We start from the raw sequence: 15,455 nt of genomic DNA on the forward strand, positions 1-15,455 counted from the left end.
CTTTCTTCTGATGCTTGTAGATTTCTAGTTGCCGCTGCTGCTGTAACCTCAAAGTATTAATAATGGCCACTGTGAGCCTGAGGGCCTCTTTTGGATAACCATGAGAACGCAGGGCATCAACTCGAGCACAAGCTGTAGGCACATGCTCTACCAGGTAAGAAAAAAATACTCGATTTAGTTAACATTTCAAATCTGAAGAACTCGTGCTTGGCAAAGGAAGTTTGTATTTAGTCCAATTCCTCAAACTCAACCTTATATATTCTACTTTATAACAGGAATTGTATTTTATCTTCAAAAATATAAAAAAGTCATAGGTACTACCTTGAAAGAACTACTTCGAAGCCTCAGTGTAATGGTATAGCATAGAAGGAATACACACTAAATAAAATGCAGTATCTGTGAATACTGATCACAGGGAACTTCAGATGGTAACACACAGTTTGCCAAAGCTTTTAAGAAAGAGACAAGGATATTTAAAGATTCAACAAGAGTTTGGGAAAGACAAAAATATGGGGAGAGGGATGGAAGTAGGAAACTAGACAAAAATGATGGAAATCTATATAGAAAATGAGTTATTTTTAAGAGAATGTTTATTTTGGAGTGGGTGTTCTGTAACAAAGTCAAAAGCAGAATGATAATAAGCCACAAAACTATTTCAGAGGAAGTCTTAAACTCAGGATGGAACAGTTCTATCCTACTATAAAGTATGAAGATGAGAAAGAGGAAAGGACAAGTTTGGTGAAAAATGTAGAGTGTGTCCTAGTTACAGAATAAGGTAAGTTTTTTTTAAAAATATTTATTTATTTTTATTGTGAAAATACCGTACAGAGGGGTTACAATTACATGGGCAAGATAATGAGTACATTGCCTACTCCTTTGTTTTCCCTTCCCATCCCTTCCCATCTCCCCCCACCCCAAGGTAAGTTTTTTAACTTAGTACTTTTTAAGCAAAAAGTACAATTCAGAGAATATAATGTTGTTTGGTAACTGTTGATAATTAGAGTGTAAAATGATGTCTAATAGCTCTGTTAATACTCAAAAATACTTTGAGATGTATTCATTCCTTTATCCTCCCCAAGCTTAGGGGACAGTATATGAATTCTGATTTGAAGTTACTGTAACACAGCTAAATGCATAGGCAAACAGCTTACACTTCAAATACATATCCTGAGTTGGTAGTAAAAGCCTCGAAAGAGTTGTGTGAAAACTGTCCAAACTGTAGCTGGTGTTGCTTATTTGCGTCTATTATGAGGTGATGTTGGGCCCTGAAATTATTATTATTGATGATGATGATGATCCTGGGCACTGTCCCTCAATTCTTTGGCTCAAGACTGGTGCTCTACCACTTGAACCACAGCTCTACTTCCAGCTTTTTGAGAAGTTAATTGGAGATAAGAGTCTCATTGACTTTCCTGCCTGAGCTGGCTTCAAATCTCCATTCTCAGATCTCAGATACCTGAGTAGCTAGGATTACACGTATGAGCCACTAGCACCTGGCTCTGAAATTCTTATAGTAGAATATGGTTAGACTTACCAAGCCACAGTGGCTGACCATGAGAATTAAAGAGTAGTTGCTCATTTTCCCGCTGGCAGACAGGAGCTATATATATATCACTGCTGATTATTCGCTGTAAGTGGCTGTCCTGCCAGTGTAATTCACGACCTTCAATGGCTCTAGTAAACACTGTTCGTCTTGGTTGGGATAAGGTGTCTGGGGAAAGAAAAAAATGTAGTAGCACAATGTAGGCTAATCTGAAATTCTAAGCCCTGAGTCTTTAGTGTGTGAGACTGGCCAGAAGAAAAGAATGAGAGCAATGAGAGACTAACCATTGTGTCCAGGTATCATCCTTACTAGGTGAGTGAACCTTTATACAGAAACCTATGGTTGCCTTCCTCTACTGAAGACTCATTTCTACTAGTACTCAGAGCCACATGGAAGCTAGGAGAGGCAGTGGTGCTCAGATACTCAATAATGTGTCAAAGGAAGAGAGAAGCAAGCAGCTAATTTCCCTGACTAATCCATAATGTATCATTTACAGTATGACCCTTATCAGATTAAGGGTTTCTACTGAATTACTCAGGATAATTATGAGTTCCAGGCTCTCCTGGGCTACATACTGAGTTAATACTTTGTCTGACACAAAGCACAAATGTAACAAGACTCAACAAACACCAAGTAACTAAGTAAAAGTTGAAAAAGAGCTAAAGCTGTGTATATTCTGGTACCTTTAGAAATTTATAGTCCTATTCCCCAATAAGAAAAGTTGACAAAACAGGCAAAAAATTAATTTGATTTTCCATTGAATCTTAATATGTGATTTTGCTTCAGAAAAAAAGAATTTCTACCACTTGAGCCATAGTGCCACTTCCGGTTTTTTGGTGGTTAATTGGAGATAAGATTCTCACTGACATTCTTGCCCATGCTGGCTTTGAAGCATGATCTTCAGATCACAGCCTCCCGAGTAGCTAGGATTACAGGTGTGAACCACTGGTGTCCATCATCATCATCATCATCATCATCATCATCACCATCATTATATTTATTTTTGCCAGTCCTGGTGCTTGAACTTGACCTGGGCACTGTCCTTGAGCTTCTTTTGCTCAAGGCTAGCACTCTACCACTTGAGCCACAGTGCCACTTCTGGCCTTTTCTGCTTATGTGATACTGAGGAATTAAACCCAGGGTTTTATACATGCTAGGCAAGCACTCTACCACTAAGCCACCTTCCCAGCCCTGCAAAAATATTTTTACATAGAATGATATCTAATAAAATAATGTTTAAGCCAGTGCTGGTGGTTCACACATATAATCCTAGCTATTCAGGAAGCTGAGATCTGAGGATCCTGGTTCAAAGACAGCAGGAGACTATGAAACTCTTATCTCCAATTAGCCACCAGAAAACCAGAAGTGGCGCTGTGGCTCAAAGTGGTAGAGCAGAAGAGCTCAGTGACATGGTCCCCCCCCCCCGCAAAAAAATTAAACAGTTGGGTGTGGTATGGTGGTATGTGTCTATAGTCTCAACTGTTGGGAGGCTCAAGCAGAATCACTTGGGTCAGGGGCAATGTGAGACCCTTTAAAAAAAAAAAGAAAGAAAATGGTAGAAGCAATGAGGCAAAAACAATCCAATACCAACATTTATAGACTGAGTTATATGAAAAAAAAAAACAAAAACAACAATGTAATGTTTTCAGGACATCACCCTAACTAAATGCCTGCATTATAAAAAATTTGAGTGGCTAAAGATACAACATAATTGGCAGAGAACTTTTCTTTTCTTTCTTTTTTTCTTCTTTTCTTTTTGTTGGTCATGGGGCTTGAACTTGGTTGGGGTCTGTACACTATCCCTAAGCTCTTTTTGCTCAAGGCTAGTACTCTTCCACTTTGAGCCATAGCACCACTTCCAGTTTTCTAGTGGTTAATTGGAGTTAAGTCTTGTAGACTTTCCTGCCCAGGCATGCTTTGAACTGCCATCCTCAGGTCTCAGCCTTCTGAGTAGCTAGGATTACAGGCATGAGCCACCAGGACATGGCTGGCAGAGCAATTTTGTAGCAATGGTGAGCCCCGAGTTCAAGCCCTAATACTGCCAAAAAAAAAATGAGGAAAGGGGCTGAAAAGGGGCTCAGTGGTAGAGTGCTTGCCTTGCATGCATGAGGCCCTGGGTTCGATTCCTTAGCACCACATAAGCAGAAAAAGCTGGAAGTGGCACTGTGGCTTAAGTGGTAGAGCGCTAGCCTTGAGCTGAAGAGCTGAGGGACAGCGCCCAGGCCCAGAGTTCAGGCCCTGTGACCGGCAAAAAATAAAAAAATTAAAAAAAATTAAAAAATGAGGAAAAACAAAGAAAGAAACAGAACAACAATATTCAACATCTTTAGTAAAAAAGACAGTACAAATAAAACTATCTTATTGTAATCAGAATGGCAATCATCAAGAATGCAGTATGTGAATGCGTATATGTATGCTAGTGCTAGTCCTACACTATGTTCAAAGAGCCAAACTATGGAATTAGCTGAGGTACTCCACTACCAATAAATGGATAAAGAAAATATGGTGTGTATGTGTGTGTGTGTATGTATATACACGTAAATACACACATGAATACAGAGTAAGAATAATGAAACCTAGCAAATGATATTTGAAAAGTGGGGGAAGATGGGAGGGGGGCAATGGTAAATTTCTTCAAAGGTAATACTGTGTACATGTACAGAAATATCACAAATAAACCATTCATTTTATAGAAAGGAGCAACAGAAAAAGTGAAGAAATGAAGAAAAGAAAGAAAAGGAAGAAAAAGCGAAAAAACAATTAACAAGAGAGGCTGTTGGTAGGATATTTAATGTTTTTTGTTTTTTTTATTTTGTTGGTCATGGGTCTTGAACTCTGGGCCTGGACGCTGTCCCTCAGCTCTTCAGCTCAAGGCTAGCACTCTACCACTTGAACCACAGTGCCACTTCTGGTTTTCTAGTGGTTAACTGGAGATAAGATTCTCACTGACCTTCTTGTCTATGTTGGCTTTGAACCCTGATCCTCCTAAGTATCCTCTTGAGTAGCTAGGATTACAGTGGTGAGCCACAGGTGCCCTGCTGATACCTATGTTTTTGGTTTTGTTTTTTTTGATACTTATGTTTTCATAGGTTCTCAATCTCTCCCTTGAGTTAGGTCTTGTGACTACCCAAATCAACCCAAACTGAGATTAAGATTCACTAAACACAGAATCTGAGAAGTAGACAGGAATCATGTGGAGAGCTCTAGAACTTTATTCCAGGTCCTGCAAGGACATTTTAGATGTAAAGAGCAGCATCCTCAATGTCAAACACAAAAGTTTACACTTATTTAAGATATTTTAATATAAAACAATAGGCTTTTTTTTTTTTTTACTGAGAATGACAATTTTCACAAAGGCTGTCTAGTCACCATTGTTCTGAGGCTCCACATTCTGAAGTTCTAGGCACAAAGAGCCTAAAAGTATACTTGTCTTACCTGGACTGTGACTTGCACTCTGGGGACGTGCATTGGTGATGTTGGGCAGTTCATGCCCATAGTTTCCATCCTCTAAGGGACAGACATCCAGGTCACTCCATTTCTGTAGTTGCTGTAGCCAACAGGATTTTTCTTCCAGCTTACAGTGTGGGTTTAAAATTATGCATACCCATAATGCTCCTAAAAAATAAAGCAATTCATATTATTGAAATCTCACCTTTAATGTATATGTAAGCCTTAAAGTTTTGATTTACTTTATGGGTAGTAGAAAATTTTTCCAAAGCAATGGCAGCTGGAGGGGTAGATTAGTAGTAATAGTGTATATTTAGCATGCATAAGACCCTGGGGGTTAATCTCTAGCACCAAAACTGAAGAGCAACAACAACAACAAAATCAGTATCAACAGGGAGAATAAGTTTTCTAAGCTGAACATGGTGGTTTATACCTGAAATGATAGCTACTTGGGAATAAAAGAGAAGAATATCATGGCTTGAGGCTAGTCCCTCCAAGCAAAAGTTAGTGAGACCCTATCTCAAAGAACAACAGCGTTATGTTTAAACTGCTACCTAGGACAAAAAGGTAGGAGGATTGTGGTCTAAAGACGGCCCTGGGAAGCCGGGCGCTGGTGGCTCACGCCTGTAATCCTAGCTACTCAGGAGGCTGAGATCTGAGGATCGCGGTTCAAAGCCAGCCCGGGCAGGAGAGACTGTGAGACTCCTATCTCCAATAAACCACCAGAAAACCGGAAGTGGCGCTGTAGCTCAAGTGGTAGAGCGCTCGCCTTGAGCTGAAGAGCTGAGGGACAGCGCCCAGGCCCAGAGTTCAAGTCCCCCAACCAAAAAAAAAAAAAAAAAAGACGGCCCTGGGCAAAAAATGTATGAGACCCTATCTGAAAAATAACTAAAGCAAAAAAGCTGAGAGCTTGGCTCAGGGGTGTAAAGTACTTATCTGGCAAGCATGATAACCTGAGTTCAAACTCCAGTACTGAAAAAAAAGTTTCTGTCTTATTAATTAGATCCTTATGAATTTGTTTAAAAACCATTTGGGAGCCAGGAGCCAGTGGCTTACGCTTGTAATCCCAGCAACTCAGGAGGTGGAGCTCTGAGGATTGCCATTTGAAACCAGCCTGGGAGGAAAGTTTGTGAAACTTTTTTTTTTTTGTCAGTTGGGGGGCTTGAACTCTGGGCCTGTCCCTGAGCTCTTCAGCTCAAGGCCAGGGGTCTACCACTTGCTCCACAACACCACTTTCGATTTTCTGGTGGTTAACTGGAGATAAGAGTCTCACAGACTTTCCTGCCTGGGCTGGCTTTGAACTGTGATCCTCAGATCTCAGCCTCCTGAGTAGTTAGGATTACAGGCATGAGCCACCGGCGCCCAGCCCATTAATTATTATTAATTAATGTGTACTGAAATTAGAACATCAAAGGGAAAACCAGATTTTGGTAAGAACAGTAAGCACGTTATCATAGCCATATTAAATGTGAGATGTATCTTTGAAGTGTCTGGCAACTGGCACAGTATAGAGTAGAGGGAAAAGATCAGGGTAGGTATATAAGCTTATTTTTTGGTGGTGCTAGGGATCAAACTCAGGGCTTTATGTGTACTCTACTATTGAGCTATCCCCCAAATTCTTAAAGATGTAAGTTTGAGACTCATTTGCACTTGTATGGTGTTTTCAATCATAGGAATAAAAGAAAGCACTTACAAGGAAAATATCAACAGGAAATGGGCTTGAATGGGATACCTAATATATAGAGATGAGGAAAGGCAGAGAAGCCTGCAAGTGAGACTAAGAAAAGTACTAAGGAATGTAGGAAACTAAAAAGGTGCCGGGCTCCGGTGGCTCACGCCTGTAATCCTAGCTACTCAGGAGACTGAGATCTAAGGATTGCAGTTCAAAGCCAGCCCCAACAGGAAAGTCTGAGAGACTCTTATCGCCAGTAAACCACTAGAAAACCGGAAGTGGTGCTGTGGCTCAAGCAGTAGAGCGCTTGCCTTGAGCTGAAGAGTGCAGGGACAGTGCCCAAGCCTAGAGTTCAAGCCCATGACCGACCAAAAAAAAAAAAGGTGTACTTGAATGGAAACCAATAGAAGGATAATTTAAGAAGAGTATAGTCAACTTTATTGCAAATTGAGAGGTCAAGTAAGATGAGACCTGAGAAATAATCATTGTATCTGGCAATATGAAAGTTATTGATTATTTTGACATGTTTCTTCAGTGTAATAGAAACTCATCTGGAACTCAAGGGAGAACAGAGGTGAGCCAATGGGAGACGTGAATGCAGATAACTTTTTCAAGAAGTAATTCTTTATAGGGAAGTTGGGAAATGGATGTATGGGAATAGTTGGAACATCAGAGGAACATTTTCCTGAAATTTGAGATTGAAGATAGGTGTCAGTGGCTAAGCCTATAATTCTACTCAGGAGGTTGAGATCTGAGAATCCAGGTCCAGAGCCAGTCCAAGTGGACACATTCAAGACACTTTTATTTCTGATTAGCAAAAAAAGTGTAAGTGGAGGTGTGGCTTAAATGGAAGAGTACAAAAGGCCAAGTGAAGTGAGAGACCCTGAGTTCAAGCCCCCAGTATTTGGGGGGGGGAGTGGGATGAGAAGGAAAAAGAGGGAAAGAGAAAGAAAGAGGGAGAGAAGGAGAATGAAGATATAGAATATTTGTGTGTTGATGGCAATGACACAGTAAAGCGAAAAATTAGTGATGCTAGAGAAAGGAGAAAATTTCAGAAGCAAAGTTCTTGAGGAAAGGAGATAGAACTCAAAGTAGGTATGTAAAGATTGCCCTTTAAGAGAACAGAGATACTTAATGGATTTTAACAGAAGACAACAACATACAGGTATAACATGGATAACTAAATAGATTTGTAGGTGGGAGATAAACAAACTTCCTATCTGGTTACTTCTATTTTCTCTAGTTCAGGAACTTAAGGTAGTGAGATTTTTAGGCTCTACAAATGCTTGCAAAAACCATTCTCAGAGCCAGGCACTGGTGGCTCATGCCTATAATCAAGAGGCTAAGATCATGCCTACTCAAGAGGCTAAGATCTAAGGATCATGGCTCAAAGCTAGCCTGAGCAAGGAAAAGTCCCTGTGAGACTCTTATTTCCAATAAACTATTACAACAACAAACCAACAAACAAAAAAGCTGGAAGTGGCTCTGTAACTCAAGTGGTAGAGCACTAGCCTTGAGCACAAAGAGGTTCAAGGACAGTGCCCTGGCCCTGAGTTCAAGCCCCAGGACCAGCAAAAACAAAAAAATCCCCAGAACTTGAGGGGAAAAGTGTAAAAAAGTGAAGCAGTGGAGCTAACTAGACACTGATGAAGGTGACCTATACAACTTGTGGGTAGAGATGGTAGGGAGGGACTGAGAGTTAGGGAACAGATGACGCTGCATGAAAGGAAATATACTCATTATCTGATACCCCCCCAAAAAAAAATCCCTAGGTGAACAAGCTTTATGACTATCTTCTTAGATATGAAAATGTCAGAAATGAGGCATTTCATAATGAATTCAAGAATTTGACAAGGACTTAAAAAGCACTGGTAAGCTGGGAGCCAGTGGCTTACACCTGTAATCCTAGCTACTCAGAAGGCCGAGATCTGAAGATCGTGGTTCAAAGCCAGCCCAGGCAGGAAAGTCCTTGAGACTCCTATATCCAATTAACACCAAAAAGCTAGAAGTGGATCTGTGGCTCAAGTGGTAGAATGCTAGCTGTGAGCTTAAAAAAAAAAAGAAGGAAAGAAAAAAGCTCAGAACAATGCCCAAACCCTGAGTTCAAGTTCCAGGAGTGGCACAAAAACAAACAAACAAAAAACTCTGGTAGACAGTTCTGCTTACTTCTCACCTATCTATGTTCCAAAAGTCCAAGTCCAAGGTCCAAGTCCACATTACAATCATATGATCAACACAGAAATTACTCTACAATATTCAGGCTTCAATCAGACTTCAAAAAGGCTAGTTTCAGTGGGAGAAAATAAAGAGCCTGAATATGATGGTAAATGAGGTTATAAGAGGAGAGTTATCATGAAAGTAACTGCCCTTATTTAAAAAAATCAGGGTGACACTATCTGAAAAGAAATGTACTCATGCCAGGCATTGATGGCTCATACTACTTTAGTAGGCTTAGGTCTGAGGATCATGGTTCAAAGCAAGCCTGGGAGGAAAAGTCCCTGTGAGACTCGTATCTCCAATTAACCACTCAAAAATCTGAAGTGATGTTGTGGCTCAAAGTGGTAGAGCACTAGTTTTGAGCAAAAAGAGCTTAGGGACAGTGCCTAGGCCCTGAGTTCAAGCCCCATGACCAGAGAAACAAAAATGAAAACAAATGTACTCATTATCTGAATTAGGTAACTGTAAACCCTCTGACATCACCTTTACAATAACAATAAAAAATTAAAATAAAAAAAGAAAAGAAAAAGACTAGTGTCAAATTCTTTTTTTTTTTTTTTTTTGCCAGTCCTGGGGCTTGAATTCAGGGCCTGGCCTCTGTCTCTGAGCCCCTCTGTGCTCAAGGCTAGCACTCTACAACTTGAGCCACAGCACTACTTCTGGCTTTTCTGTTTTATGTGGTACTGAGGAATCGAACCAAGGGCTTCATGCATGCTAGGCAAACACTCTACCACTAAGTCACATGCCTAGCCCGCTAGTGTCAATTCTTTAGGAACATGCAATTTATTTAGGGGAATAAAAGGCATAACAAAACAAAATTGAGGGACCTGTTACAGAAGGATGCTTGACTTAGAGTCAGACAGATAGGAGTTTCCATTTAGAGTCATTTAGAGTCACCATTCACTCGTGTGTGACCCTGAAGAAACTATGGAGATGGTAATGTCTTGCTCTGGAAAGGAATTTCATGTGTACTAAGAAAATAACTTAGAAGCAGTTTCCAAGTTGTTAACACTTTGTGATCCTATAATCCTGGACACAATTAGTTCACCAGTAACTACAGAATAATAATATAACATTCTTAGACTTTAGGAAGTGTGATTATTGATTATTGCAGCACAGACAGTTGGTCTGTAATTCTTTTTTTGTGTGTGTTGGTAATGGGGCTTGATTGAAGTCAAGGCCTGGGTACTGTTTCTGAGTTTTTGTGTTCAAGGTTAGTGTTCTACTACTTGAGCCACAGTTCTATTTTTGGATTTTTGGTGGGTAATTAGAAAAAACAGTTCAGGCTAGCTTTGAATCACAATCCTCAGATCTCAGTCTCCTAAGTAGATAGGATTAGAGGCATAAGCCACGAGTGCCTAGCTTGTAATTCTTTATTTTATTCTGTTTTCAGAAATAACCATATCTATCTCTGTTTTTTTGCAATAAATATACAAATGCCTCACAGGGTTATTATGAGAATTATATAAAACAATGTGAGTATATCTTTTACAAAGAGTTTAGCATGTAATTAATATACCTATTCATTAGTAGTAAGAACTCCAAACCCATGAGTGCTCCAGATCATGTCAAAAAACTTCCCCTTCAAACCAAAAACCCAGGCTTACCAGCCCCCAAGTAACCAGGTACAATCTCAAAGTGTCATGAAGCCACACTCTTAAATTTTCAGCCTATAAAAAACACATGTATCAGTCCAGGAAAACTCACTAAAATCCCAAGCTGCAGTATTTTCTTGTAATCTTTCTATGAATGGGAAGTTTTGTTCTTGGAATACCAGAAGTATGAAGGAACTGTAGTAGAACTTTTAGAATATTATGTTATAATCTTTTCAATATAACCCCCAAATAGTGCCATGACTATGGAAGATTCTGGAAAAAGGGAAAGGAACTAAGTATTAGCATTACAAAACTGGCCATGAAGCAGAGGAATAAAAAAAGATAAATTATGACCAAAGAGGCTACCTTAAGAACCTAGAGAGGCCATTCAGAAACCACAGTTCTAATCAAATCTAAAAGTTGTAGGGCAAATAATCAGAGTAGTGAATATGGAAATAAAAAGTGAAAATGGACATTAAATTTCATTTTAAAAGTCAAGGTATCAAATGGAGCTGGTGACTAAATACAGGAAATGAAAGGAAAATGATAGCTGGAAAATCAATTTGGTAAAGAATGTTAGTACCTATGCCATACTCATGAGAATCCATTTTATAGAAAGCTCCAATTTATTTTGGACTTTCCAACAAAAATGGTCAATGGCAAACTGCTAATATGGAACAAGGACTTAGTGAATGGAAGAAGATATGTTTGAGATCATCATATAAGTAAACTCTAATTCCATGACATCTGAAAATAAAGTTCATAAAGGAGTACAGAGAAAGAATGGAAGGCTAAAGCCTAAGTATTGGAAACTATCTTTTGTCAAAGAGGTCTGGCTAAGAGTCACACAGAAGTGCAGGCTCAAGGCTGGTAAGTATTTGGAAAGCTAGGCAAATGCCATTCAACAGAAGCCAAGTGAAGAAGTTTTCCTTCAGTAAAAGCTTCTATGTAGTTAACCTCTGGAACAGAACACTAATGTCAACATCCAAGTACAATGCTGCAGAAACAGCAAACATGAGTTTGTAGTTACTCTCAGTAGCCTTTGTAGAACTTACAATCTCCTACTAGTCAGACATAACAACCCCATGTAATCATTGATAGCAAATATTCACGGATATTGGTGCTACAGAGCAAGCTGGCAGGTCATAGCACTTCTGGGAGATGGGTACTTACCTAGTTCATCCCAGAGCTGCCTGCACTTCTCTGTCATGCTTGTTCCTTGCTGCCTCCAGAGTGTGAGTCGTGGGTCAGCCATAAACTGCTCGGTTATAAGTGTCAACATCCTGGCTCCATTGGAATCTCTCATCTGCAGCATCTCTCTAACCTGGTATACAAGGAGGGACAAGAGACTGGTGATGGCATAGCAAACAAAAGTAAAAGGGAATCAGGTGCTAGTGGCTCATGTCTGTTATCCCAACTACTCAGGAGCCTGAGACCTGGATGATAATTGAAGATGGAGCCAGGAGACTCCGTCTCCAATTAACCAGCATGATGTTGGACTAGAAGTATGGCTCAAGTGGTAGAGTGCAGTAACAAGCAAGAAAGCTGATCAAGCTCAAGACTTGAACATGAGTTCAACATCGGTACTTATGCACGTGTGTGTGTGTGTGTGTGTGTGTGTTTGTGCACGCGCGTGTGTGCGTGCAGGCACACACACATACACCAACACAAATACAGTAGAAAGAAGCTAGGTATAGTGGTTTATGCTTGTAAACCTAGGTACTTAGGAGGCTAAGAAGAACTGCAGTTCCATGCCAGACCAGGCAGAAAACTTTCTAGACTCAATCTTAAAAGAAGAAGCTAGATATGGAATATGGAAGTTCATATCTGCCATTTCAGCTATGACAGGAAGCTTTTTTTTTTTGGTCAATCATGGGACTTGAATTCTGGGCCTGGACACTGTACCCCAGCTCCTTAGCTCAAGGTGAGTACTCTACCACTTGAGCCACAGTGCCACTTCTGCTTTTCTGGTGGTTAATTGGAGATAAGAGTCTCACAGACTTTCCTGCTTATGCTGGCTTTGAACCATGACCCTCAGATCTTAGCCTCCTGAGTAGCTAGGATTATAGGTGTGAACCACTGGCACCTGGCAACAGGAAGCTTTATGGGAGAAATGCTTTGTCCATGTACTGGCCTGGACAAAAAATGACACCCTTTCTCAAAATAACCAGTGCAAGAAAGGACTAAACGTATGGTTCTGTGGTAGAGTGCCTGCCTAGCAAGCAGGAGGCTGAGATCAAATCATAAAGCAATAACAAAAATGTACTGATTCCTTCACAACACCGATGAACCTTAAGACAACAGGCTAAGAAAAAGAAGCCAACCACAAAAAGATGACATACTACATAGATAATTATATTCATATAGAAGTTCAGAACAGGAACACTTACAGAGATTAAAAAGTATATTAGAAATTGCTGAGGACTAGGGAGAGGGATACAGATCCTAAGACTGTGATAGATAAAGGTATGAGGCTTTTTTCTGAGTGATAAAAATGTTGACAGTGATGATGGTTGTATATATCTGTGAATATACCCCAAAACTATTGTTTTATTTGTTTCTGGAAGGTCTGAGGATCAAACCTAGGGCCTTATATAAGCTAGGCAAGTACTCTACCACTGAGCTATAGCTTCAGAATTGTATACTTTAAAAAAATTATATGATATATGAAGTATATATCTCTAAAGATGTTATGAAAAAAGGGAAAGAAGAAGAAAGAGACAGAAGGAGGGAAGGAAGAGGGAAGGAAGGAAATGGGGGAAAAAAGAAAAGAATCTTCTCATGTGTGCCTTCTGTTTCAGAATTCTAGGTCTTTTTGGGGACACTGTTGAAACTAGACTTTTACTTAAGCAGTCTTGCGTTCTGCTAGCTCATTTAGTGACTGGAGAAGGAAGATCACCAGGGTGAGATAGAAGGGCTCCCTGCTGCTGCTTGCTCAGGTTGTTTCTGCTCAGCCTCATCCACTAGGTTTCAATACAAAAGAAAACTAGGTACAAGGTATGAAGGTAGAATGTGTTGAGCCTAGTTTACTTAACGTCTAAAACAAACAAACAAATCAAACACTTTTGCTATCTTACCTTGGCAAACATTGAGTTAAGCTGCTTCCCAGAGCCATAGTAACCTCCCTGGGAAAGAAAGAGCTTCACTTGTTCTTTTACCTGCTCTTCATCCAAATGCCAACAGTTCTCATCATCAATGCTGGCCCCAGCTGTGGGGTCAGGGGCACCTGTAAGAAATGGGCATGGTGAAATGAATCATGAACATTCACATACTACACAGCAAGAAGGAAACTTTATGAGAAAATTCAAGTTTTTATTTAATTATATGTATTTATTTAGTCCTGCTTTAATATGTCAACTGTGTGGTCCTAAAGAAACTAAAGATCTAATGCTCATTTCACATTCACAGTTGTATTATTTTCTAAGTAATATGAATATCACCAAGGAAGAAAAAGCCTAGAAGAGAATTTACATGTAATACTATGAAATACATACTTGGTCTAGCCTACTTCACAGCAAATAATCCTAGAATCATTGGAATCTTCAAGGTGTTAAGTATGTGAATGAGTTGACAGGCAGACCTAGACAGCATCAGGATGGGCTCTGTCCACCTAGACAGGTTTAATACTGGTAGTGGTTCTCTTACAATTACATCAGGGCAAAATATTGGGGGGAAAATCCAGGCAAGGCGAGAATGGTGATCATGCTTTATTCAGACTCTCTGATGACAGCAGCACATAGTACCAATACACAATGGTACTCTGTTAGTCCATCCCAGCACAGACTCTGCCTAGCAACACTAGCTTCACTTTGTTTACAGGCTCCGATTCTGTCTACCAGCAGTTTGCCTGGAAATGGTGTTTATGCTCTCACTAGAAAAAAAATGGCATCTGGCTAAAATATGGCCTCAAGGTTACATGAATATGCTGAAACAGCTGAATTGGGAAGTACAGGTCCAAAGCCCTCAAGAAGTTTGAGTGAAGAAGCCAAACTCTATTTAGCCTAACTCTATGTGACTTTTCAGCCATATATCCTAACTTCAGTGGAAGAGAAAAGGGCTGAAGGTTAAGTTGATCAATGACCAATAACCTAACCAATCATGCCTCTATGAAAACCCAGTTTGTTTGTTTGTTTTTGTGTTATCAGTCAGTCATGGGGAAACCCAGAGTTTTTAGAGCTTCCAGATGGCTGACTTTGGGGAAATACCTTCAGAGTAGCAATTCTAGACAGAGTTCAGAAGCCTTGCTCCTTTTTGCATATGCTTTGTCCCTATGCATCCCTTCTATTTATGCTGTTGTAATCTTTTTGTTTTTTTGTCAGTCATGGAACTTGAACTTAGGGCCTGTGCACTGTCTTTGAGCTTTTTTGCTCAAGGCTAGCACTCTACCACTTTGAACCATAGGGCCACTTCCAGTTTTCTGGTGGTTAACTGTAGATAAGAGTCTCATGAACTTTCCTGCCCCAGCTGTCTTCAAGTCATGATCCTCAGATCTCAGCCTCCTGAGTAGCTAAAATTATAGGCATGAGCCACTGGTGTCTTTATTTTAACACTAAAAATGCTGATTTCTGGAAGTGGAGCTGTGGCTCAAAGCACTAGCCTTGAGCAAAAGAGCTCCAGGACAGGACAGGGCCTAGGCCTTGAGTTCAAGCCCCACAACTGACCCCCCCCCAAAAAAAATGTCATTTCTTTTTTTGGTGCTGGGGACCAAGCCAAGGGCCTCAAAGCATTTTACCACTAACCTATATTCTAGCCTTGTATTGGTTTTTGTTTTTTTTTGTCGGTGGTGGGGCTTGAACTCTGGGCCTGGGCACTGTCCCTCAGCTCTTCCGCTCAAGGCTAGCACTTTAGCCATAGCACCATTTCCAATTTTCTGAGTGGTTTATTGGAGATAAAGAGTTTCACAGAGGGGCTGGGAAGGTGGCTCAGTGGTAGAGTGCTTGCCTTGCATGCATGAGGCCCTGGGTTTGATTCCTCAGCACCA

At 40.2% G+C, this 15,455-nt stretch overlaps 1 protein-coding gene across 2 annotated transcripts in view; it reads right to left on the bottom strand.

Annotated features, from left to right (window-relative positions):
- Zswim5 (zinc finger, SWIM-type containing 5) overlaps positions 1 to 15,455 on the bottom strand; it is a 40,402-nt gene that overhangs the window by 15,027 nt on the left and 9,920 nt on the right. For both annotated transcript variants that reach the window (XM_013017029.1, XM_013017028.1), the window contains exons 2-6: positions 13,552 to 13,700; positions 11,648 to 11,798; positions 4,979 to 5,158; positions 1,535 to 1,711; positions 1 to 147 (exon numbers count right to left, since the gene is read on the bottom strand). In XM_013017029.1, coding sequence (XP_012872483.1) covers positions 1 to 147; positions 1,535 to 1,711; positions 4,979 to 5,158; positions 11,648 to 11,798; positions 13,552 to 13,700 — 804 coding nt within the window. The remainder of the gene's footprint in view (positions 148 to 1,534; positions 1,712 to 4,978; positions 5,159 to 11,647; positions 11,799 to 13,551; positions 13,701 to 15,455) is intronic.

This window comes from Dipodomys ordii, unplaced genomic scaffold, assembly GCF_000151885.1.
Source record: "Dipodomys ordii isolate 6190 unplaced genomic scaffold, Dord_2.0 Scaffold33, whole genome shotgun sequence".
Classification (NCBI taxonomy): Eukaryota; Metazoa; Chordata; class Mammalia; order Rodentia; family Heteromyidae; genus Dipodomys; species Dipodomys ordii.